The sequence below is a fragment of the Polypterus senegalus genome, chromosome 2, assembly GCF_016835505.1.
Source record: "Polypterus senegalus isolate Bchr_013 chromosome 2, ASM1683550v1, whole genome shotgun sequence".
Classification (NCBI taxonomy): domain Eukaryota; kingdom Metazoa; phylum Chordata; class Cladistia; order Polypteriformes; family Polypteridae; genus Polypterus; species Polypterus senegalus.
Genome location: NC_053155.1, coordinates 20996274 through 21023019, shown reverse-complemented (window position 1 = coordinate 21023019; position 26746 = coordinate 20996274). Strand labels below are relative to the sequence as shown.

Below are 26746 nucleotides of genomic sequence, written 5' to 3'. Positions count from 1 at the left end.
CTTTGGATATACATTTTAAAATTGCCTGTTTTCTGCCATAGAATTTTTCTACCAAACAAGGTTAAAGAAATCCATTTCAAAATTATGCATAAATAGTACCCAACTAACAAATTAATTCATAAGTATGACATTAATATATCGCCAAAATGTAGTTTATGTACAAATAAAAAAAAATAAATCCCCTCAGATTTCTTTTATTTCTACTCCTATTCCAAAATATTTTAGAAAGATTTATTTCTGTTACTGTCTTGAATGACAAACCAATATCTCTCCGTTTAATTCTTGTTCTTATACTGTGTACAATTTTGAAGACTAAATGTTAGAAAATGGAGTAACTGTGGTTTCCTTGCTTCATAAATTTCATGTTCATAAGTGTAAAGTACAGAACGTTAGACCCTCTGTTACATCTTTCTGTATGGACATTAATATGCTAGAAATAGCTTTGAAAAATGGAAAAGGCACTAAAATTATTAAAATGTGTAAGATTCTGATCTGCTTCGTTAACAATTTGTAACGCTATTATCTGCATCTCGCTTTCTTGTATCTGTTGCTACTCTTGTATGTAATTTAGCCTTCATTATTATATATTTGTTAACTTTATTATGGAAAAACTATTGTAACGATGTAATCTGAATTAACATAATAAAAAATACCGATGGCTTTGGAGGGCACACTTTATACCGGTCGAGTGGCAGACGTGCTCTCCTAATTCTATTCCTAATTCGACACCTCGATTACATTGTTTTGCTTAATTATTAGCATGCCGTTCACTCTTTAAGATGAAAAATGCAAACAAATGTTAAAAGAAACACACCACCAAATGCTAATAGGGTGTTACGACATAAATGAAATGCATCCATTAACCCAAATACGAAAAATGCTGCGACTTTCACATTTAAACCACGAGATTACGAATGTAGTATAGCAACTAAAAAGGAAAATCCTTATGGCCATTTTCATCAATACGATGTACAGTACTTACAAAAAGCTATACGTATCCATTATAAAGTTTACAGACATACGTCGCATTTCATTTCGCTCCCTCTTCATTCGAATTGAGTTACATTTTTTAGGCGACAAATACTCTTCCAAAACGTTGTAAAATTCAAAAGTTGTCATCTTTTCCAGTAATAAGTCCACTTACAGACGGAGATAAACGACAACACAAAAATGACTTGCAAGAACAATTCAAACCTGACGAGTGACGTATGTCGTAAAACACTAGACATGCGCAGAACAAATCGGGCAGCGTCGTGAAATGAATTTTACTTAAGCAGTGAACGCATGCGCAAGACAAATCGGATGGGGATTTGTGTCGCGAAGTAGAAAAACGGAGATCGGACAGGGTCGTAATAGTAAAGCTCTGCGCATGCATATGCATGCGCGCGTAAATCGGGTAGGCACCGCAGATCGGGTAGCGACAGTTGTAAAGCATAAGAAATCTCACAAAGGCTTGGTTTGCTCATTTTGATTTTTACCGTGAGGACAGCTCCTCCTGTCAGGCTCCGGGGGTATGGAGCGTCCTCAGCAGTTTAAGAGCCACGATCAAGCCGCTTCGTGACCTCAGCTGCACATTCCAGGTTTCCCCGCTTCAAACTGAAATAAAGAGATTACAAGCCTACAGGGGGGCTTCATCTTAAATCCTTTCAGCGCCAAAGCACCATCAATGTACACGTAATCTCTGTTCGCCCAAATGGCTTGAAAGTCTCAAATACGATCTGATAGCTTAAAAACAGCCCTTAAAATCCACGGCGCTCATTCGATACAACCCACCGCACCGAGGCATTCAAGTTCACAATGGCTTTCTTTACTGATTTCTTCCTCATTTGTCCATTATGCCAAAATGTATCTGACTGTCAGCCAAAAATTGTTTTTTAATGCCACGTTGAAATGTTTGAACCAGAACGGTTGGCAGCCCCTTATTGTTTCATTCCGGTTATGACAGATTTACTCTCTGTCTTTGGCTCACTCTCACAAGGCACTGCGCATCTTGACTTGTCAGAGTGACAGCTTTACACTGAATGTGTTAGGAATTTCACCTTGGAAGGCTTAAGTGCCACCTGAGGTGAAAAGAGAATGGCTTGTCTTTAAAGAAATGCTAGAAATGTGATATTCATTTTTATTATTGGCAGCCTTAAAAGACCAGCTGAAGTTCCTTGGAAGACAAGGCCTATATTATATTGTATTACTAGCTGTCCCGCACGGCTCTGCCTGCACAGTAGTGAAACAGGACAAACTGTAAAAATCAATGAAAAAATGTAATTTTTATTGAGAAGAGTTTATATTGATTGATTTCCAATCTGAGGGCCTGTTGATATACAATATTTTTGGATTTGCTATCAGGGGCGAGGACATACAGGTGGCTTGGGGAACTAACCCGGGAGGAAGAGACATAAAGCTGACCATGTGAGAAGCCTGGTGAGCTAACTGGGCCTTGTTAACTGACATTGCAAAGCAAAGCTTTACCGGGAACCGCAATCCCTTGAATTGAGAGGGCATGTCCGTCACGATCAGAGAAATGCGAGGGATTAACACCCTCTCGCCAAGGCCACATCCTGTGATCATTAATGTTATCATCGCCTCTATGGTGTTGTTCTGAAGCTGACAGACCTGGAGACGGGTACCATTGCAAAGTCTGGGTGGGCTCAATGCTTAGTTGTGGGGCGGCGTGCCAGGAGGATTAATGGAATTTAAAAATTCTGTAGGATAATGAACTGAACCGTTGTGTTCTAAAACGGTATTTATTGAAGTGCATGTCCGAGACAGCGTGTCAAATAATTTGAGAACCAATTGATTAATTTTATGCCCCTTCCCTCAGCCCACAGCCTCTTTGTTTGCTTCGCACTTATAAATCGGTACCGCAACTGAACTATGATACTTAATGTAATGAGAGAAGTCTGGAACTTACATAACTGGAATGTTCAAGCAAATTACAGAAAAAATCCCGATATAAATCCGTTAAGTAGTTCTCTTGTGAAAAGCGGACAGACGTACAGACAGATTTTATATTATATTATATTATATTATATTATATTATATTATATTATATTATATTAAACAGCTGGCTGCAGGCACACATGTGCTTGCACTTTTAATTTGTTTTTCCGATTTGTTCGCCTAGAAGGCCTGAAATCAGGTTTGTCAACCTTAAGAAATTCTTCACTCCTGCAGGTCACAAAAGTAGCCAGCGGTGCAGTCGCTTCTGCTCTGAAGTTTCCCATACATGTCATTCTAAGCCCCCCCAACGCCTTTTTTTAACAGTCTGTAATGGAAAAGGAGCGACTGGATGGATGTGAATGTGTCAGCACAGTCAGCAGGTTTGGCCACTCACCGTGATGACTGCGCTGATTTCTATCTCTGAGACCCACAGGGCTTTTATGTTTTATTTTTCTTCAAATGTAATTTTAAAATAAGACATCTGGACCCGATGTTCTCATGTTGCTGAGTCCCCACACCCTCGACCAATAATTTTCTTCTGAAAAAGGAGATTTGGAAAAAAAAAAAAAACAACTGCTGAAACTGCAAGTCAACGTGAAGAGACTGACGGGACGAACTCTTGGAAGCAGGTTAGTTATTTTTTTAATGTCTAATAACAAAATGCAAACTCTGAATGCATGACCCTCAGTCTGCTGTCTTGTTCTTTAAAATGGACTTTCTTTCTGTCTGATACTCAGCCATACTGCTTTTCTCATAGAGAGAAAGGGGGACTTCTGAAGTGGGTGAGTGGACTCTCATGTTAGGTTAAATGCATGTGTGGCAGGAGTGAGGGGCTGCACTTACACTGAAGTCTTTGGTGTCTGGTTTGCCACCTGCTGCCCAACATGAGTAAACATCAGAAAAACAAACCTATGATAATGAATTATACTAGTAAATCCTTAATTTACATTAAATGATGTTAACTGTAGTATTAGGGTGTTGTACCGTGTTAGCCATTATGGATGTAGTGAGAAATCAAGTAAAATGACCCCTTTTATTGGCTAATTAGAAAGATTACAGTATGCCAACTTTCGAGGCTGTAATCATCTTGCCTGAAGAAGTGGCCTGAGTTGCTTCCAAAGCTTATATATTGTAATCTTTTTAGTTAGCCAATAAAAGGGGTCATTTTTATGACTTCTCACTACTGAGATGATAACTATAAAGAAATACAGAAAAAGAGAAATTAAAAGGGCAGCTCTCCTTCCTCACAGCTCCTGCTGACTGAGTTTTGACCCCAGCACTCTTTGTCTCTGTGGAGTCGGCCAATTGTTCCCATATCTTTTTTTCTTTTTTATTCATATTGGCTTATTAGAGATTATTATATAATTAAGAAAAAATTTCAAAAAATATTGCGGCAACGGACTGAGGGTCTTCTCCTCATTTCCATCCTGAAACCAGAGTGGGGCCATATGGTGCTCATTGGTCATAACCTCAGTCTTTCAGGTAGATTGTTGTCCTCAGTAGGATGGCTACCTTTTTCCATGCTAGTTAGTGATCATTAAAATTTGGCAGGTTTGTCCTTTATCCAGGCTCCCATATGGTTGGAAGTGAAACTGCTCATTTGAATGATGGAATGCCAGCTCATTCGGTTGGTGACTCATCACTTTGCTAAGTCGGACTGTAGGTCTCCACATTATTCCACTCCTGATACCAGTGTATCACCGTATGGTGTTCGTGACCCAATGGTATCCTTCTCTTTACGTCGCTCATTTGAATGATGGAATGCCAGCTCATTCGGTAGATGACTCACTTTACTATGGGACTATGAACTATAGGTCTCCTCATCATCCCACTTCTGACACCAGTGTATTGCAGTATGGTGCTCATGACCCAGTGGTTTTCTGCTCTTTACGTCTCTGTTTTAGGTAGATCACTGTCCTCAGAAGGATGGGTCGAAGTGGCGGTACTAGTTGGAAGACGAAGTGACAAAGACTTCACTGTCCAAGTTTGTGTTGGTTTCCTTCTCTTTACATTACTTTGTTAGGTAGCTCGTTGTCCTCAGTAGGATGGCTAACTTTTGCCATACTGGTTATTGATCTTATGATCATATGAATTTGGCAGGTTTGCCCTTTCTCAAGGCCCCCATGTGGATGTGAAGTGAAGCTGTTCATTTGAATTATAGAATGCCAGCTCATTCGGTTGGTGACTCATCACTTTGCTATGAGACTATGGACTGTAGGTCTCCTCATCATCCCACTGCTGACACCAGTGTATCACAGTATGGTGCTCATGACCCAGTGGTATCCTTCTCTTTACATCACTCATTTGAATGATGGAATGCCAGCTCATTTGGTTGGTGACTCATCACTTTGCTATGAAACTATGGACTGTAGGTCTCCTCATCATCCCACTGCTGACACCAGTGTATCACAGTATGGTGCTCATGACCCAGTGGTTTTCTGCTCTTTACATCGCTGTTTCAGGTAGCTCGCTATCCTCAGTAGGATGGCTAACGTTTGCCATACTAGTAAGTGATCATTTGATCATATGAATTTGGCAGGTTTGCCCTTTCTGAAGGCCCCCACGTGGATGGAAGTGAAGCTATTCATTTGAATGATGGAATACCAGCTCATTCAGTTGGTGACTCATCACTTTGCTATAAGACTACGGACTGTAGGTCTCCTCATCATCCCACTGCTGACACCAGTGTATCACAGTATGGTGCTCATGACTCAGTGGTATCCTTCTCTTTATGTCGCTTATTTGAATGATGGAATGCCAGCTCATTCGGCTGGTAATTCATCACTTTGCTATAAGAAGCATATTGCAGTATGGTGCTCATGACCCAGTGGTTTCCTACTCTTTACGTCACTGTTTTTAGGTAGCTTGCTGTCCTCAGTAGTGGGACGCAGAGACGCATCCCCATAGAAACTTGCACCTGAAACCGGCACGACTCTTGAGTGCACAGCAGCACAACAAGGTATTTAAACAGCGCAGTTATTGTAACAAGGAAAAGCTGAGAGCGAAGGCATATAAATAAGAGAACTTACCGTCAGTCATTCGCGCACGAAGAGAAGGGGGTTACCACAACTCCTTATTCTCTGGCTGTCTCCTTGCAAATAAAGATGCGGGCACCAGTCCAGATGCCATTTTAAACGTAGCACTTTGGTCGGGCACATGTGCTGTGGTCAGGAATCTGGAAAAAGACAGGCAGGAGGGGAAAGGTCTTTTAAAGGTATTGAGTTGATGTTGGTTTAATGTTTTTTTTATTGTTGAGATTGCAGATGTACAAAAGCGATATTGGTTTTGGTGTTATTGTTTCTATTGGGTGAGGTTAGTTTTAGTTTGGTTGTGAGGCATTTAGGTCATTTTCCCCTTTAAGAGAATACAGTTAGTTTCACCTTTATAAGGTGTGAGACGTTGTCCATTAGGGGGTCGATTAACTGACTTGGGAATAGAGAGGCATTTGTGACATGGAGAGTAACGGCCTCCTATTAGTCAGTTCAGGCTCCCGATAATTCTGTAGTTTGAGGAGTTAAATTATTTAAGCCTGCTTCAGTGCCTTATTTCTAAAGTAGTGGTCAGGCAGTTTTATTTTTCCAGAGGGGGAAAACTGCTTTTGAGGATAAAGTCATATTTTTGGATATTTTGTTTTTTTTCCTCTTTAGTTTTGTTTGAACAACTTGTGATCTTGCCGAAGTTTCCTTTCCAAAATGTGTGCGTGTGCGTGTGTGCACCAGCATTTTTCTTTCCAAGGGACTGATGTAACAACCATCCATCCATTATCCAACCCGCTATATCCTAACTACAGGGTCACGGGGGTCTGCTGGAGCCAATCTCAGCCAACACAGCGCGCAAGGCAGGAAACAAACCCCGGGCAGGGCGCCAGCCCACCACAGGGCGCACACACTAGGGACAATTTAGAATCGCCAATGCACCTAACCTGCAGGTCTTTGGACTGTGGGAGGAAACCGGAGTACCCGGAGGAAACGCACGCAGACTCGGGGAGAACATGCAAACTCCACCTGGGAAGCGAACCCGGGTCTCCTAACTGCAAGGCAGCAGCGCTACCCACTGTGCCGCCCGTAAAAAACATACATTTTTCTTTTATCCATTGTTCCTATCGTTATATTTTGTTTTGACTCTGCCAGAGTCAACTTCAGGTCCCGAACTAATAGCAGGCTACCTAGTCCCATAGGCTCCTTGTGACAAGTAAGATGGCTACCTTTTGCCATGCTACTTATCGATCATGCAAATTTGGAATGTTTGCCTTTTTTTTTCAAGGTCCCCACGTGGTTGGAAATGAAGCTGCTCATTTGAATGATGGAATGCCAGTTTATTCGGTTGGTGACTCATCGCTTTGCTAAGTCGGACTGTAGGTCTCCTCATCATCCAACTGCTGACACCACTATATTGCAGTATGGTCCTCATGACCCAGTAGTTTCCTATTTTTTTCCCAGCATCTCTCCTCTGCACATGTCCAAACCAACACAAACTCGCCTCTCTGACTTTGTCTCCCAACCGTCCAACTTGACCTGACCCTCTAATGTCCTCATTTCCAATCCTGTCCATCCACATCACACCCAATGCAAACCTTAGCATCTTTAACTCTGCCACCTCCAGCTCTGTCTCCTGTGCCACCGTCTCCAACCCATATAACATAGCTGGTCTCACTACCATCCTGTAGACCTTCCCTTTGACTCTTGCAGATCTGTCACAAATCACTCCTGACACTCTTCTCCATCCACTCCACCCTGCCTCACTCTCTTCCTCACCTCTCTTCCACACTCCCCATTACTCTGTACAGTTGAACTCAATTATTTAAACTCATTCACCTTGACCAACTCTACTCTGTGCATCCTCACTATTCCTCTGACCTCCTTTTCATTTACACACATGTATTAAAATGAGAGTCACAAAGTCAACAATCAGGATTGCAAACAGCAGCAATGCCGACTGCTGTATATAATACAGCTGTGGCCACGCCCCCCATGGTGCATCAGCAGGTGGACCCGCCCCTTGAAACTCAATCTTAAGGATGCATGGCAGAAGGCAAATACTGCTACATCTGTTCTTAATACAATACAAATTTGAAAACTAATTAACAAACAATTCAATGTTAATAAAAGTCATGTTATATGAATAATAAGACAAAAGAAAACCAGAACAGAATTAATAACACAAAATGAAAAATTGTATCCAACAAAAATACTAAACAAGCAAATAAGTAAACTTGAGCCAAGGTAGCAACCCTCATCGTACCTTAACAGCAAAGCTTTTTATTTTGTGGTGACTTATTGAATATTTCCAAAACAGTAAATAAAACCAAATTGTATGGAAAATGTATAATAGAAACCATATCCTAATGACACCCCCTTAACACCCACCCCGCACCCCTCCTTCCTGAGTCGGTTAGCATTAATGACAATTCAACACGCTCGCCTACTCTACATGACACTGAAATGAAACGGCTCCATCAAGCTATATTGTGACTATTGAATTGCAATGTTCCTTAAAGTATGGCTTGATGCATCTCATTGATGGAGGCCATTATTTGATTTTATTCATATGCAGGCTAATTTTATTTTTTTTTTTGCATTAGGGCCACTCAAATTCTAATTAAACCCCTCGTTAAGTTGGCTCATTTTCTTAACCGCTCACAGTCAAGTTTCGGGGCGAATCAGGAAGGCCCCAAACATGACAGCAAGAGTCACAGGTTAAGAATGAAATCTCAAAGGCAGACATGACAGGTGAGTCACACAAACACACATACTGGGAACAAAGGGAGTACTGGTGCCAGTGTTTTAGGTCATTTCCTGATAAGGGACATTAAGTTAACTGTCGGCTTTGTTCCCAAACAAAGACACATACTGTCTGAGGAAAATATGAGATGTTGCTGTTTTGATTTAGCGAAGATTAAACAAACAAATTAAAAATGAGAAAGAAAGCTTTATTATACCTATTGTTACCAAAGACAACGTAACTAAATAGTCATCATGTAGCTGTAGGAGATTAAATTCATCTGGAATAGAAGAAAAATGTGGCTTATGATAAAGGAGTCTTTAATAAAGCTTCACTTCTGTTAAAAATAAACACATACCGCTTTACATTTCCTGAACCTGTGCATATTTTTGGCATACACTTTTAAGATTTTAGCATTCTTAGTAATAGATGAAGGAAACTATTACCTTAATGCTGTTCAGTAATAGAATACTACAGAACAAAGAGACACACAGAAAGTATACATACAATTAAACACACACACATATCCTCCTTAATAAAAGGATGTGTCTGTGTGTTTGTGTATGTGTGCCCATCTGATTGCTATATCTGTTACTCCAACAGATGGCACATTACAAATATTTGTAGCAATGTAATGCATTTCTTTTGTCATTCCAACAAAAGGTGCGTAACAAAAATTTGTAGTAATTTATGCACTGCATTTGCAATTCCAACAGAAGGTGCATCACGAAAATTCACATTGATTTAGTAGGGAATATAGTATGCATATCCTCAACTAGGATAAGGTGGTTCCTAAGTAAGAGGGAGGGGGGTATAGTGGGATATTTGGCAGCGGCCACTTCCCATGAAGAAACGGTAATGTGCACAATGTTGTTCTGTGGTGTTTATTTGTGTATAAAATATGCAGCATGTCACATATTAAAAAATCGGGAGTGGTCTCCCCTAGACTTTCTCGTATATTCAGATACGGGAATGGATATTTGAGGAGTAAACCACAAGACAATGATTATATTTTTATATTAAATACATTGTCACGCTTGGGTCACAGATTTGCATAGAGACACAGGAGGTCGTAGAAACAAGAAGGATTTTTATTCAAACACTGCAAACACATGAGCTTAAACGTGCTCCATGACAAGTCAGAGATGACAGTTCCCCTAGGAGCAGAGAGAGATAAAAGCAAACAATCAATTCCCAAAACTGACAGGCACTGCGCACGGCTTTTAAATCGGCGGAGTACCGCATGAGGGTTGTATTACGCATTATAGTGCAAGGATAAGGAGCAATGTGAGGGTAGTCAGTGTTTCAGGCTTTGTGGTTTTCCCAGGGGCGTCTGTCTCTATTTGGGGTGCGATCAGCCCTCCAGCTCACAACATTAAAGAATCATCAACAACAAATCAAAATTAATAATATATTGAACAATTATTATAAAAGTAAAGTTGAATAAATCAGACTCTGCAGTTGCATGAATAAAAAACGTTAGCAGAAATAGCTTATAAGTTGATAAGAGATCTACATTTTTGGACCTAATATTTTTATGCAAAATTTGGTTGACCTAAATGAAAGCGTCCTCAGCTTATTGTGTTTACATACACACAGACAAAATTTCCAAAAATGGTATTTTCAGACTCAGGAAGGTCTAAGATTTCAAAATCTTGAAATCCAATTTTTGGACGATTACAATACTTTCCCTACGAGAAAGTAAATCGGACTCAGGGAGGTCTAAAATGTTGAGATTCATAAAAATCTCAAAATCTAATTTTTGGAAGATTACAATACTTTCCGTACAAGAAAGTAATTTGGATTCGGGGAGATCTGAAATGTCAAGATTCATCAAAATCTCAAGGTCGAATTTTTGGACAATTACAATACTTTCCATACGAGAAAGTAAATCGGACTCAGGGAGGTCTAAAATGTCGAGATTCATAAAAATCTCAAAATCTAATTTTTGGATGATTACAATACTTTCCATACGAGAAAGTAATTGGGATTTGGATTTGGGGAGATCTGAAATATCAAGATTCATCAAAATCTCAAAGTTGAATTTTTGGACGATTACAATACTTTCCCAATATTTCGCATACGAGAAAGTAAAAATGTACTGCATTCTTCCACAAAAGGTAAATATAAAATTGATTTTGTGAGTGTGTTAAAGATTAGCTGCTTTTCACAGCTGCAGAAAATAGCACAGGTAAACATAGAAGTGTGGACAAGACATTTAGGGAGTAATATCCTTTGTTTTTAACCCCAGAAAAAATCTTTAAAAACATAAAAAAATATCTGTTGAGTTCTGTTTGAATAACGTTTATCAGTGAAACATGGGAATCAATTTGCGAAGACGAGTGAATCGATTCAATAGAGCTCAATAGGAGTGCGAGCATGAGGCCGTCAGCCTCTTTCATTTAGATGTTTAAAACTCATGTAAGTGTACTGTCAATCTGATTAATGATTCTCATTCACTTCATTTTTGATTTTTTCTAGCTAAAACTAAGTCTTTATCAGTGAACGAGAACTCTGTCATTGATTTTTTTGTCTCATTTGTCACACGGGTACAATACAGTAACAACACATTCACTAAGATTGTTTTGTACAGTTCGATATTTGAATAGTCTTAAACAGAATCTATCTATCTAAACATAATATTAAACTTATACGTTTATGTTCTTCTATACATTTAACAAATTAGTCACACAAAACTAAACCTCATAAAATTTTATTCTAATTTCTAACGATTATCTGCTTTCAACTTTACTTTAGCACAGATTTTTTTTGGCTCATTGAATGCACCAAGCATATATCATTCACTAATTCTCTTGAGTGTAAAGGGAATTATTACCCGAGAACAAGTTACACAATACCTATTCATTCGAATCACAAATTACTCGCACGTTTTTCGCCCATTTCAATCACAAATAAGTCACTCGATCCTTGTTCATTTCATTCACGAACTGAATCGTTACCTGAAAACGAGCCACACAATACTCGTTCATTTAAATCTTGAATCAGTCACTCGATTATCATTCACTTGATTCATGATTGAGTCAAATGATTCTTCTTCATTTTTTTTTTTTTTCGTGAAATGAATCATTATCGAAGATCGAGTCATGCAGTTCTCATTCACTTGACTGGTGAAGTGAATCACTGAATCATTACCCGAGAACCTGTCATACAATTCTTGTTGCCTTTTGATTCTTAAACTTAGTGTTTTATTTTAAATATGCATTTCCATTATATTATCATGCTTTGTGCTTTTAAAGGGGTTAATATAATATGATCTGAATTACCAGCATGTCTAATGTACTGTATAATATAATACATATAAATTATATTTTATAATTAAACAAATATTTACTTTGTAATTCATTCAATCCTGAAAAATATTTGTTTATTATTATGGATGAATTAAACAAATAAAATGTATTGATTCACTAAATCGGGTAGTTCATCAGAATCGAAACAATAAAGTGAAGCAAAATGCCCATCAGTAGTGTGTGCATATTTTTGGTGAGGGGTTCATTTATATGATGAGGACACCGGAATGGGTGTGGCTTTGTGGACAAAGGAAGTGACCTCAGTGGTGTGCTGGGGTTTTCTTATTTGCAGATGATAGTAAGCTAAGTGGATTGACAGATAATCTGTTAAATCAACACTGAAGGACTTGGTCAGCATGTAGGCCTTGGACAGATTTGTGGCAGATGAAATTTAATGTTAGTAAATGTCAAGCATTACACAAAAGAAGTAAAAATGTTAGGTTTTAATACCCAATGGGTGGTCTGAAAATCGAGAGTACGCCTTATGAGAAGGATTTAGGAGTCATAGTGGACTCTAAGCTATCAACTGCCAGACAGAGTTCAGAAGCCATTAAGAAGGCTAACAGAATGTCAGGTTATATAGCGCCTTGATGTGTGGAGTACAAGTCACAGGAGGTTCTGCTAAGGCTTTATAACACACTGGTGAGGCCTCATCTGGAGTACTGGGTGCAGTTGGGGTCTCCAGGCTACAAAAAGGACATAACAGCACTAGAAAAGGTCCAGAGAAGAGCGACTAGGCTGATTCAGGGCTACAGGGGATGAGTTATGAGGAAAGATTAAAAGAGCTAAGCCTTTACAGTTAAAGCAAAAGAAGATTAAGAGGGTACATGACTGAAGTGTTTATAATTATAAAGGGAATTAGTCCAGTGGATCGAGACGGCAAATTTAAAATGTGTTTATCCAGAACAAGGAGACACAGTTGGAGACTTGTTAAGGAGAATATTAGGAAGTTTTTCTTTACCCAGAGATCCGGAGACACACGGAATAAGTGAGCAAGTAGTGTGGTAGACAGTAAGACGTTAGGGACTTTCAAAACTAGACGATGTTATTTTAGAAGAATTAAGCGGACAGGACTGGCGAGCTGTGTTGGGCCGAATGGCCTGTTCTCCTCTGAATTGTTCTAATGTTCTTCTCCTGTATGTTAAGGAAACAGAAAACATAAAAGTTAGTGGTGGTTTCTCACATAATTCCCTCCCAGTGTTCACTCAGCTCAAACCTGTAAAGCGCTCCCTAAGCCCACATTTCTGACTGACACAAAATCGATTTTCCCAGTTCCTTTTGTATGCACGCTTTGTGTTTTATGGTTAAACGTATTCCTTGGTTTTCCACTACTTTTTAGCATAATGGTAAAACAGTTTTCTCGAAAGCCAGAATTTCTTGTGGTATACCAGATTAATTGGTGTATTGCCCAGAACTACCCTCTTAATGTAGAATAATGCATTTAGAATGAATTGTTGAACACTGTTATTATGCTATTGTCGTATTGTTGGTCTATTTATGTTAAATAATGAATTTATAAATTACAATCCCTGATTTTCCTAAACCCTTCCTTTTTTTTAACAAATAAATGTGTGTTTAAGAACGTGATGCGTACATTCTAAGCCTGGTAGTTTACCATAGCACTTGCCCTTGGGCTCTGCCATACTCATAGAGATTACATCCTCTATTTAAACGGATTTTAATAACCAAAGCCTAATGAGATAAATACAGTAATACTCAATGTTTCTGTTCATAGGTGACACACTGAAAGAATGATTCCCTTTAACTGGACTCAGCTGGAGCCCATCTTGTGGAAGGTTGTGCAGAACCAGAGCAGCAGCAGCAGCAACACCACCACTTCCAGCACCAGTCCTCCAGCCAGTAGCACCAGCCCTTGGTACACCGTTTGCGTGGTTGGATTCTTTGGATTTACGATCTTCTTGCTAATGGTCAATAACTACATTAATAATCCCAAACCTAAAGACAGAAGACTGCACCTTCACCAGCTTCAGATGTCACTGGAGAGGAAGACAAAAGGAATTGTAGGTTGGCTCCGCCAAGGCCGCGCAAACAAAACGGCTCCTAAAACAGACACCGTCATTGAAAATCCTTTATCGTGGACTTAACCAAGCAACAAAACCGCACAGTTTAGCAGATTGCTGTGTTTTCCTTCCACATTTTATTCCACCATTATCATGAGGAGATTTATGAAAACCTGAACTAAGACTGCCAGCCCAGTGATCTCTTGAGTGTCCCAGGAACATGGAGAAGCTGGTCTTGAGGCCTCTTTAGTCTCTTATATTAGGACTGTCAATGCAGTGGCTTAAATGCTGAGGCAGTGGTGCAACAAGTGTAAAAACAATTAAAAAAAAATTACATCTCACATTGACGCAAGTATTCAGACCCTTTGCTACGGCAACTGAAGTTTGTCCAAGGCGCATCCAATTCCATCGATCAATTCTGAGAGGCTTGGAGTCCACCTGTGTTCAGATTAAGAAAGGCAACACCTGTCTGTAGAAGATCCCACACTTGACCATGTGTATCACGGGGGTAAAGGAAATGCCAGTTCAGCTTAGAGACAGGATAATGTCGAGGGTCAGATCTGGAGAAAACTGCAAAACAATTCCTGCAGCTTTGAAGGTTCCCAAAAGCACAGTGGCCTTCAAAATTCCAACATGGAATAATTGAGGACAACCATGACTGAGTTATTGAGGGTGAAGGGACCTGGTAAGAGAGGTGATCAAAAACCTGGTGGTCACTCTGAATGAGCATCAGGGAACTTGTGCGGAAACTGAAGAAACTTCCAGAAAGACAACTACACCACTGCAAAACACCTCTAATTGGAGATTTTATGGCAAAACAGAAGCTGTGTCTCAGTACAGAACAACTAAAAACCCATTTGGAGTTTGCAAAAATGCACCTAAGGACTCTAAGGGGGTACAGACACTAGGCACGTTCATTTGTTCTTTACCGTGCCCCAGTGCGATTGTCCCCCATCCCTTCTCCACCGTTGGCCTGCACTAACACCACACTTAAAATTCTGGGCCCGGGCACACTTTCGTCATGACCATGTGACTTTGTGAAAAGCCAAACCAAGATCTGAACACGGAGTGACAGCATGCGTGTTGAAATGATTTGACTTATTTTTAGGTTGTTTTGGAGTCGTGTAAGGCAGGATAGTGCTGTACTCTCTTGTAGAGTACTAGCTGTCCCCCCACGGCTCCACCCATGTAGTAGGGAAACAGGACAAACCGTAAAAATCAATAAAAAAATTTTAAAAAACGTAATTTGTATTGAGAACAATTTAAATTGATAGGTTTCCTATCTTAGGGTCTCTAGGGTCTAGGGTGGGAGCATCCGCTGATAGAGCACACTGTCACACCCACCACAGGATCCCAAATTAGGACCCAAGTGCAGCCGTGCAATGGGTGACACCTCAACACCACACAAGTTCAAATGGCGTGGAACGTGGGTATTCATTTTTTACAGTGGCTGGAGTACCAATTCTGCCCCCAACCCCTGAGTTTTCCCTGAATGTTGGAGGACCTGCTTGCAGGTTAACGTCATACTCAGGACAGAGCAATAGCAGGTCAAGGGCCTTGCTCAAGAGTTGAACAGAGTGGAATTTACAGGATTCGAACCGGCAACCTTCCAATCGGTGCTGTAGATCCCTAGCCTCAGAGCCACCACTCCGCCTAATGTGCCTGATCTGCAGGAAAGTTAAGAAAAGCTCAGCGTTCAGAGTGTGCTCGAACATTGTGCCCTATAGCCTTGTCAAATTCCTGATCATTTATCTTTAATTTGTTTAACGTAAACCTTGCCCAACGTGTGCTTAATCCAACTCAGGATCACGGAATGTGGTAGAGTTTAGTTCAAGGCAGGATCTAGCCCAAGACAAGGCGCCAGTCCATTGTAGGTCCCATTCATGGATACAGCCTCACACACATTCTCATGGGGTTCATTTTGTTCTTTAGCTTGATTAGATTTGTTTGCGTTTTGAGATTTTTGCCTTATAAAAATTGTTTAGCAGCCCCTTCATGTCTTTTTCTGTACTTACATTTTCAACTATCTTGCATTTAGTAAATAATTATTACTTCACTTTTTTAAGAAGTTGACTTCTTGCAAGGCTAATCTCTCTCTAACACGCTAATTAAATAAGAAATATGTAAGGTGACTGTGGGGGCCACAACAGTGAGACACGAGACCAATGGTAAAGCAGAATGAGGGCTTATTAAAAGAGAACTATAGCCGAAGAAACAAAACAGGCACCCACAACTGTAAAATAGCAAAGATCTACACCCTCAAGGAATACCTAGATATCCAAAAACAGCAAGCCCAAAAATTCTCTGCCATGTATTACTTCAAATATTTCATTTAATGAAAAGGAATTTTAAATAAAGTCTGGGCTTTGGCTTGGGCAATCAAGAACAGTAAGAGACTCGTCCAAAAGCTACTCCATTGTTGTCTTAGTTGTATGCTTCTGGTCCAAGGGTCTAAAGCAAGAGAACAAAAACCCACCACAAGAACGAACACGAATTGATGAAATGTAAGGGATTTGGAATCTCAGTAGTCGGATAAGGAAGCAAACCTGGAATGACCTTTTTGTCCTGATGACTGGCAGGATCACGACCTCTGAAGCCATGGCCCTTACTGAGCAAAACTTGTCAATTTAGCAAAGCTGAACAAAACACAGGATAGTGGCAGAAAATGGCCTAAATTGAAAATGAACTTCAGAACGCAGCATTGAATCAAAAAAAACAAAGGATTCCATGAAGTCAAAAACCCCAATACTGCTATGCAGCTGAAGAATAGAGCCAGAAAATAACCTGTAAAAAACGTATAAAAACTCCCTGATAGTCAGTGACTGAACACTCGAGGTTTCATATGGCCTGTACTATTCATTGGATCATTACATGAACCAATGGTGACAGCAGCTACCCACTGTCATGTCTTTCCCTGTCCCCCAGAATGCAGAAGAAAGGTGTCACAATGCTACGCATGATCTACCACCCAATCAAGTTCGGCAGCATTGTAACTGCATATGTATGAGGCTTATTAGCATGCTCCATATATGGATGTGTGAGGTGTGCTCAAGTATCCAAATTTACAAGGTGATTTTAATTTATAAACAGTAAATTAAGTAGAAATGTGCGCATACCAGGTTTTATAAATCTGATATCAATTTCTGAGGTATGCATTTTCCTCTTTTTTGGCGTGCAAATATTTTCACTCTTATTATAAATAAACACACCGTTCTTGACAAATTTCTCAATTTTTCCAAAAAAGCACAAATAGCAATGGTTTCACACATAAGTTAACATAAAACATCTGTTGCTATGTTCTGTGCCTGCTGTTGGCGTATGTTCGGCATTTCTGGCACCAGTGGCTGCACAGGGGGCGCCTCGATGGTCAGCAGGAATTCATGGTGGGCCAGCTGCCTGGCTGTCTTCACACAGCAGGTGGGTGATGGTGACTGTTGCAGTGTGACACAATCTAGTTTGTACCTCTTGTCATCATAAGTGGTCCTGCCAGGCAAATGGTTCTGTAGGCGCATCAGCTACACATAAATGTTCAGTACCACGATCAGCTGGGGACCGATCAGAGGAAGCTGGTACCTCACTTTTGTTTTTGATATCCATCTCCAGATTACTTGCATCCAACTCGGAGTCCGACAAGTCAGAGCCCTATTCAACGAAATTACGTAAAAGGTCCATGGAGTATTTTGCTTTGTACATTCACTTTGGTCTCTTGCCAGATGTTGGTGCCATTTTAGAGGTTGTTTGCTCTTCGCTACTCACAAACGTGTAGGGAATCGAGGTTAAATCAACAAAGCTATGTAACTTTCCTTCTAGCAAAGAGAGTCAAGCAAAATGTAAGGGTGAGTTTTGTTGCAGTTTACAGCTGATTACCGTCCTCTACTCCTGAAGTTTGACAAAAGTCGACATCAGCCCTGAACGAGTTAAAGTAGTAAATAACTTGTGGGTAAATGCAGACAGAGGTCGTCTATCTGTTCTCATCCTCTTAGATCTGAGTGCCGCATTTGATACCATTGATCACATTATTCTTAGAAATAGTCAATGGGTGGGCCTCTCTGGCAGTGTCTTAAATTGGCTTGACTCTTACTTGGCAGGTACAAAATTCTTTGTTAGTTGAGGTAATTATACTTAAAGACCCCTGATATTCTATATGGTGTTCCACAAGGATCTCTCCAGGGTCCACTGCTCTGTTCCATCTCCATGCTTCCATTAGGTCAGATTATTTCAAGGCATAACGTGAGCTACCACAGCTATGCTGATGAGACACAACTTTATTTATCAATAGCACCTGATGACCTCGACTCTCTTGATTCACTGATATAATGTCTTACTTGTGTTTCTGAATAGATGAGTAGTAATTTTCTCAAACTAAATAAGGAAAAAACAGAAATTTTAGTGATTGGCAAAAATAGATATAATAGGGGTATTAGAAATAAATTTGATGCATTAGGATTCAAATTTAAGACAGAGGTAAAGAATTTAGGGGTAATTATTGACTCTGACCTAAATTTTAAATCACATATTAATCAGATCACTAGGACAGCATTTCATTTTTTCACCTAAGAAATATAGCAAAAGTTAGATCCTTTATAGAAATGTATTCACACTTTTGTTTTTAGTCGACTAGGTTACTGTAAAGCACTACTCTCAGGACCACCCAAAAAAAGACATCAATCGGTTACAACGAGTGCAGAATGCAGCTGCTAGAATCTTAACTAGGAAAAGAAAATCCGAGCACATCACCCCAGTTTTGATGTCACTACACTGGTTACCTGTGTCAGTTAGAATTGACTTCAAAATACTGCTTATGGTTTACAAAGACTTAAATAATCTCGCTTCATCCTATATTTCAGAATGTCTTTCACCTTACACTCCAAATGGTAACCTTAGATCTTCAAATGAGGGTTTGCTTATTATTCCAAGAGATAAATATAAAAGAAGTGGTGAGGCGGCCTTCTGCTGTTACGTACCTAAAATCTGGAATAGCTTACCGATAGAAATTCGCCAGGCTAATACGGTGGATCACTTTAACAAACTGCTAAAAACTAAAATTATTTTAACATGGCTTTCTCATAGCTTCATTTTAATGTAACCATGAAATCCTGTATATGCATTGAATGATCGTGTTTTATCATGTCTCAACATCCGTACTAACCCCTACATCCTCTGCTGTTCTTTATCCGGTTTTCTGTGGTGGTGATCTACACCACCACCTGATCAGGGCACCGTGCAGTCCCTGTGTTGATGCATTGGAGGCCAGGGGTTTACATGACCGTCATCAACGAAGCCTGAAAGCCATGAGGACTGATTGAGATCATTGATGTTAAGTAGAATGCTCAGTGGAGGCTGGGTGGTCTTGCGGCCTTGGAACCCCTGCAGATTTTGTTTTTTTATTTTCTCCAGCGCTCTGGATTTTTTTGTTTTTTTCTGTCCTCCCTGGCCATCAAACCTTACTTTATTCTTTGTTAATTCAAATTTTTATATTTTTTCTTTTTCCTTTCTTCATCCTGTAAAGCACTTTGCGCTACATCATTTGTATAAATGAAAATGTGCTATAAAAATAAATGTTGTTGCTGTTATGGAGATGCAAGCCATCATACATTTGAGTGAATTACTGGGAATAACTATCTTAAGAATCTTTCCAAAGACAAGCCCCTCAGTACGTCTACCTGTATGGCAGTGTGGCGTGGTGGCTAAGACTTTAGACTTCAAGCCCTGAAGTGATGCTGAGCATGACACTTCACCCGCCTGTGCTCCAATTGGAAAAAAGAAAAGAAATGTAACCATTTGTATCTCCGATGTTGTAAGCTGCTTTAGACAAAGGTGTTGGCTAAATAAATGTACTTTTCTTTATATTTTGTGCCTTTCACATTTGCTGGCTGAAAATTAGCTTGATACTGATTTTCTGATGGCATCATTGTTATCACTCTGTTGCTTTATTCACTGTAATGACAGGTGGGAAGAGATCGTCAGCACTAAGAAATGCCTGGAAAAGCAGATGTATGAGAGATGAGCACAGATTTTTAAAATTAACTAATCTCCTTACGCACCGTTTGAAGTACGTGTGCTTACTCTCAGATCTCACACGCAGGTAAGCGAGCAAAAGCAGATGATGAGCTCTGGGTAATGGCTTATATAATGATGTTTAGGTTTAAGTCTATGATTAGAAAAAGCATGTTTTCTGAAATGTGGATATTCAGCAATAAGGCCAGTGGAGATTGGGGTGCACAAATTAGTGCAGATTGGGCTGCCATATTTTATTTTCATTGGAAGATTCAGTTTTCTCTCTAATCCACACTGTTAACCCTTTAACCGCCAACACCCTAAATATTCCCCACGCCGGGTGAAATCTGAACAATTTCCGTTTTTTTACTTTTTTACATTTATTCAAGCAGTATTTGCCACTAAATGTTGTGCAAGTTCTAGAAATGGGCAAACACGTAATAAAACACAAAAATGTACATTTTCTCAGGCTTATGGATTTAGTGTCTACTACAAAACGGAACAGTCAAAAGCTATCAAAGTAGTTTGGTCAATCATAGTTTCATTCCCAGTATTTGAGTTTGCTGTGCCACAGGCCAAAGCAGGGAACTGCACAAAGTCCTGGATTGCTGGGACACTTTGAGCAGAAGGTCTTGACGTCTCTACGTTGACCCTTCTTTGAACATACACGACAGCGTGCCTGTGGCTTGGTCCAAGTTGTTGTTGGTTCGAGTTTGTCCGGAAAGTGACGTTCTGTGAGCCTCACCACTGCTTCTACTCTCTCTGCATGTTGTTCCTCACCAGAGAAAATGAAGTCTGCAATGACGTCATGTTCAAACTGCAGAAATGTTTTTGTGCCTCCATTTTTCTGGTACAGAATGTGAGCATTCAGCATTGCCATTTGGAGCAGATGAACTGATAACTTTTTATACCACTTCATAGTTTTTCTTGCAGCCGAATAGGGTTCCAATACTTGGTCCTGCTTGTCAACAGCACCCATGTTGCTGTTATATTCAATGATGCATTGTGGCTTGTAACGGACATTAGTAGGTGATGGGCGTCCTCTTCTGCGGGGAGCCTCCTGCACAGACTCATTGTGCTGAGTTGTTAGCATGTGAACATCTTTCTTGTCTCGAAATTTCAGGCACAATGGGCCACTGCGGTATGCAATGTGCTGACCCGGTGCTGGCGCTGAATTGCGAACTTCTGGAGGGACCCTGTTAGAACGAATTGTGCCACATGCTGTAGTTTTACGATGATGAAGGTAATGGAACAGCCTACAACTGGAGTACCAGTTATCCATCCAAATGGTGTACCCATTGTCCAATAGTGGTAGGGCAAGGTACACAACAATCTTCTCTGAAAGTCCAAAGTCCTTACATTCGTCTGGCAACACTGCTGAAATACTACTCATAGGATCCTCTTTGCCAGTGTATACACGAAATCTATAAATGTAACCTGAATTCTCAGCTAAGCAAAACATCTTGATACCAAACCGTGCCTTTTTCAATGGTAGATACTGTCGAAACTGTAAGCGGCCCTTCCACAACAATAAACTTTCATCAACTGCAACTGACGGGCCTGGTACGTAGGGTAACTGAAATGTTTCAAATAAATGGTCAATCAAAGGACGTAGCTTGAACAAGCGGTCACGGTTTGGATCTTTCTTATCTGGCTCATTGCTGTTGTCATTCAAATGAAAGAATTTCAGCAGCAAAGAGAATCGGTTACGTTTCATGATAGTTACAAAAATAGGTGTTGCATACATAGGATCTGTAGACCAGTACATTTCAATATCTGGTTTTCTGATTATTCCCATCAACATCAAAATCCCAATGAATTTTTTCATTTCGTTTTCATCAGTGTCTACCCAAGCATGAACACGGGAATGTGGAGGTAAATTGGGATTTTTCTCAATAAACTGTGCTGCATACAGATTTGTTTGATGAACAAAATGTCTGATCAAGTCAGGTGACACAAACAGCTCATAAAACTGTTTAGCAGTGTAATTGTTTACATCAACAGTAAACCCACACGTTGCCTCAAATGGATACAGAAATGGTAGTTCACCACGGGCAGCAGTCCAGTTGAGATGCTGCGGATACACCCACTCATCGCTATCATCCGATGCGTCGTCATTCACAGTATCATGCAGCGCACGTTGCTGATCATCATTGTCGCTAAAATCTTCTTCAGTACTGCTAAAATCGTGATCAGAATTATTGTCCAAAATCGCCTGCAAAACCTCACTTGAAGTCAGTTTACGTTTCGCCATATTCACAACTTTCACTTCCGAATCACAAAGTAAAGAACGGTTATTTCCGCCCAATACAACCATAGAGTTCTCGAAATACAATGTAGTAATAATACCCACGCCATACCGTTAGTTATACTACGTGCCAGGCATTATAACCATAAGCAAATGTGCCAGATAATTCCGGCAGTAAGGCGTCAGCAATAAAGCTACAATGCCGGATATATCCGGCAGAGGGCGGTTAAGAGGTTAACATTCTCATCAGACGGCAGTTTTGGACAGAATGTCCACTTAGTTTATCACTCAAAAGGTCTGTCATTGGCAGCATTACCTAGTGTTACACACGTGCACTTGGGAGTCAAGAAAAGGGACAAGAAAATGCCAATTTCACGCCAGGCAAGGGGGCGGTGGGTTGTGATAAACCTCTGTCTTTTCTCTCCGCAGACCAAATACGAGAAATCCTGCCTGTCCCGTTCCTGAGGACATCACTTCCTGTCCCAGCCTCGAGGATGTCACTTCCTGTCCCAGCCCCCAGGACGTCACTTCCTGTCCCAGCCTCGAGGACGTCACTTCCTGCGAACTGCCTATAAAATCCCCTCATCCTCCATACTTGACCAGTTCTGTTTTGGACTCTAACTTGTACACATTGAGCACAAACTAAAGCCTTTTTCAGCCAGGGAAACTACACGGGTGGCTGCCCCAAACCCTAGTTGTGTGTCCGGCTAGTTATTTCACACTAGATAATTAACTCTTCCAAGGTGGATGTCAACTTTTGTTAAAATTCAGAGGTAGTAGATGGTAATTGGCTGTAAACGGCGACAAAACTCGCCATTCCATTTTAGTTTGGCTCTCTTTGCTAGAAGGAAAGTTAGCTTTGTCGATTTGATTTCGATTCCCTGCACGTGTATGAGTAGCAAATGACCTCTAAAATGGCATCGACATCTGGCGAGAGACCAAACTGAATGCGCAAAGCAAATTAGCGTATTATCGCTGAATCGGACTCTGACCTGTCGGACTGCAATTTTAATGCAAGCAATCTGGAGATGGAGATCAAAAATCAAAGTGAGACACCGCCATCAGCTGATCGTGGTGCTGAACATGTTTGTGTTTTCGATGTGCCTACAGCAACGTTCATCTTGGAGGACCGCCACTTACCATGACAAGAGCTACAAACCAGATTGTATCACACTGCAACTGCCACTGCCACCCACCTGCTGTACAAAGACAGCCAGACAGCCTGCCCACCGCACATTCCTGCGGGCTGTCGAGTTGCCCCTGAGCAGCCAGCAGAAGCAACAAATGGGTGCCAACAGCAGCCACAGTAACAGTCGTTTTATGTTGACCTATGTGTGACAACATTGCTTTGTGTACTTTTCAGAAAACTGACTTTTTTGGAAAATATATTCAGCCCTCAAAGAGTTAAACTGAAATTATGGTATAGCTGGTCCGCGGCTAAGCCGTTAGTCTGTTTTAAATAAATAAATCTCCATGGGTGTGTGTGCTCATGCATCTGCAGGAGGTTGTTGGGGTGATTGAGACGAAGCACGCCTGCACGTGACGGTCTGTTCTCTTTTAATTGCTTCATTGGCTTTCCGCAGGCCATAATCGAGGTGCTGCACCCATGAAGGAAGGTAGGCAATCGACATGGCACAAAAGAGGAGAAGTGAAGATGAAGAGAGGAGGCAGGCAGTCAGAAGGAGATTCCCTTGGGGAGCATGCGGCCGACACTCAGGGGCTGTGTGGTATAGTGGGTCCACAGCACAGAAAAAGGCAGCCGATTTTTAAATAAATAAATAGTTGAATGAAGCAGCTCGATCTCCGTGGGTGTGCGTGTTCGCACAGCTGTGGGAGGTTGGTAAGGTAACTGTGGGAAAACACATATGCATGTGAGGGTGCGGTCTGTCTCAATTGCTTCATCAACTGAGGTGCTGCGTCTGCAGAGACATATAAAGGGGAGCTGGCATGAAAAAAATGAAGGTGAAAAAAAAGAACCAAAAAGAACAGAGCTGTGAGAATAACATATGGGTTAAGAGGCAGGACGAGCCATTTTGGAAGCGATTCTCTCAATCACAGTCCTCATAGTAGTCTAAAGGCGCTTTTCCACTGCATAGTACGGCACAGCACGGTTCAGTACAGCTCACCTTGGTTCGGCTCAGTTCGGCTCGGTTTGCGTTTCGACTGCAGTTTAGTACCGCTTTAGAGTGGGCGGATTATTCACGTGTCGTTATAGTTGCGCCTCTACTGCCGTGACACCGTGGAACTTTTACAACAACACGCAGACAACGACAACACTTTAGCTCGACGACGCGCAAGGGTAAGCATTTAAAAAAAGCACATCACTAGCTAACTTTTATCACTGTTGCAAAGCATAAAATGAACTTAACTGCCAGTGTAACATTAAAATGCTGATTCTGTATATTACAGATCTTCCACATTTTGCCAAAATGTCGTTGCAACAGACCATCTGTTTGGACATTTAACCATGCTTCAGAGTGGTGGGATGTGATTGTTCCCGGTTTTACAAACACTCAGTGGCTGGAGAACTTTCAAATGTCTGAAGAAACATTCATCCACTTATGCAACAAACTGCGTCCAGCGATGGAGAGACGGGACAAAAACTTCCGCGTGTATAATGAAAAGAATAGCCAGTGACGCAGTAATGACGATTTTCTCCGGCCAATCAGTGACCAGCAGTTTACACGTCACGTTTTGGTAACGGTTCGGCGCTTGGAACCTCGGCTGAGGTGGTACTAAAAAAAGGACCAGGTACCAGGTACTGTTCCCAGTGGAAAACCCCCCAAAAGTGAGCTGAACTGAACCGTGTCGTGCCGTACTATGCAGTGGAAAAACGCCAATAGGAACCTCAAGTATAACTAACTTTGCCTTCAGCTTGAAAACTAAATGGGAGGAGAGACTAAGGTCGTGTATGGACTGCAAGTCTTCAACAATTGTCTGAATGGCTTGCTTGTAATTTAAGATAAAATAGAGCAAAATAAGGGTCTCATCGATATTTTCTGGACTAACATCAAGTTGCTCACCACTTACAGCAGCACCAATCTGCATATCAGACTGCAAATCACTGCTAGGATGGCATTCATCTACACCAGGGGTAGGCAGTGACGGTCCTGGAGAGCCGCAATGGCTGCAGGTTTTTGTTCCAACCCAGTTTCTTAACAAGTGACATTTTGATGCTTCATTTTAGTGGTCTCGCTTGTTAAGGCTCCCCACCCTTAATTGCTTATTCCAGTCTTAAACAGCTGCATTCAGTGTGTTAATGAGTTGTTATTAGCAATAAGATGTAAATGACAAAGCGGCCAGCAGTTCTCCATCTAGCTTGTTTCCAATTACATCTTTGTGTTCATCATGCACATGTTTGATTTAATAAAACACTTAGCAGAAAAATGTGGCAGACTGAAAATGATCAGTTTTAGGCTTCAAATCATTTGGATGATACCCTTGGAAAGGAAAAAATCTACAAAATAAGAACCTAACATTGCAGACCAGCCAGCCATAAAATTAAATAAGGTCTGAGGTTGGCAAGGATTGGTTTCTAATGAACCAACTGGGTTGGAATGAAATCCTGCAGCCACTGCGGCTCTCCAGGACCAACTTTGCCGACCCCTGATCTACACTCACAACTGCTGTGGCTGTGATGGAGCCCAGTAAAGTTTCTTTTGCACATGAGACATAAAAGTAAGTCATAAAATTAGACATTACCACCAATATTTTATAGCAGTGCTTAAAAGGGCATGCAATTGTCTGTCCCATTTTAATATGCACCTTAAGATGAGAATAAAGCACACTCAAAGAATTAGATTAGATTAGATTAGATGTTATTAATCCCAAAGGGAATTTCACATGCATACAGCAGCCGAAACATAAAAACAAGGATACAGACTCACAGGACAAATATAGCCAGTCAATCAATCAATATGCAAAAATAAAAAACAACCAACCAAACAATCAAAAACAAATAAATAAATGTATATTGCTCAGATATTTCAAAATGGTACTTCAAAATAAACCTAACGAGTGCCCTGGGAGGAAGCATTGAATTACCTGGTGGCAGTGGGCAGAAAAGTCCTCCAGAAACATTTTGTAGCACACCATAGTGGACTGAACCTGTGGCTAAGTGTGTTCCAAGACAGCACCTCCTGGAGGGGATTTTTCAAGATGACATCTAATTTTGCCACCATCCTCTTTTCCACAACAGCTTCCAGAGTGTCTAGGGTTAGCCCTGTGATGGAGCAGGTTGTTCAGGCATTGTGTTTCTTTTAGAGGTCAGGTTGCTTCCCTAGGAGACCACAGCGTAGAACATCACACTGGCTACTATGGACTGGTAGAACATGTCCAGCAGCTTGCTGCAAACATCAAAAGACTCGAATCTCCTTAGCAAGTCCAGTCTGACCCATCTTGTGTTGTCAGACAAATAAAGTTTGCTGTTGATGTGGACCTTGAGGTACTTGTAGCTTTGCTCCACTTCTATGTCCTCTGTCTGAATGGTAACTGGTCTCAGAGGCACTTTA

At 40.7% G+C, this 26746-nt stretch overlaps 1 protein-coding gene across 1 annotated transcript; it reads right to left on the bottom strand.

Moving 5' to 3' along the window:
• Window positions 1-20528: 20528 nt before the first annotated feature.
• LOC120524353 (piggyBac transposable element-derived protein 4-like) lies at window positions 20529-22241 on the bottom strand. The gene has a single exon (XM_039746216.1). The coding sequence runs from the start codon at window positions 22239-22241 to the stop codon at window positions 20529-20531; it is 1713 nt and encodes a 570-aa protein (XP_039602150.1).
• Between the last annotated feature and the right edge of the window lie 4505 nt (window positions 22242-26746).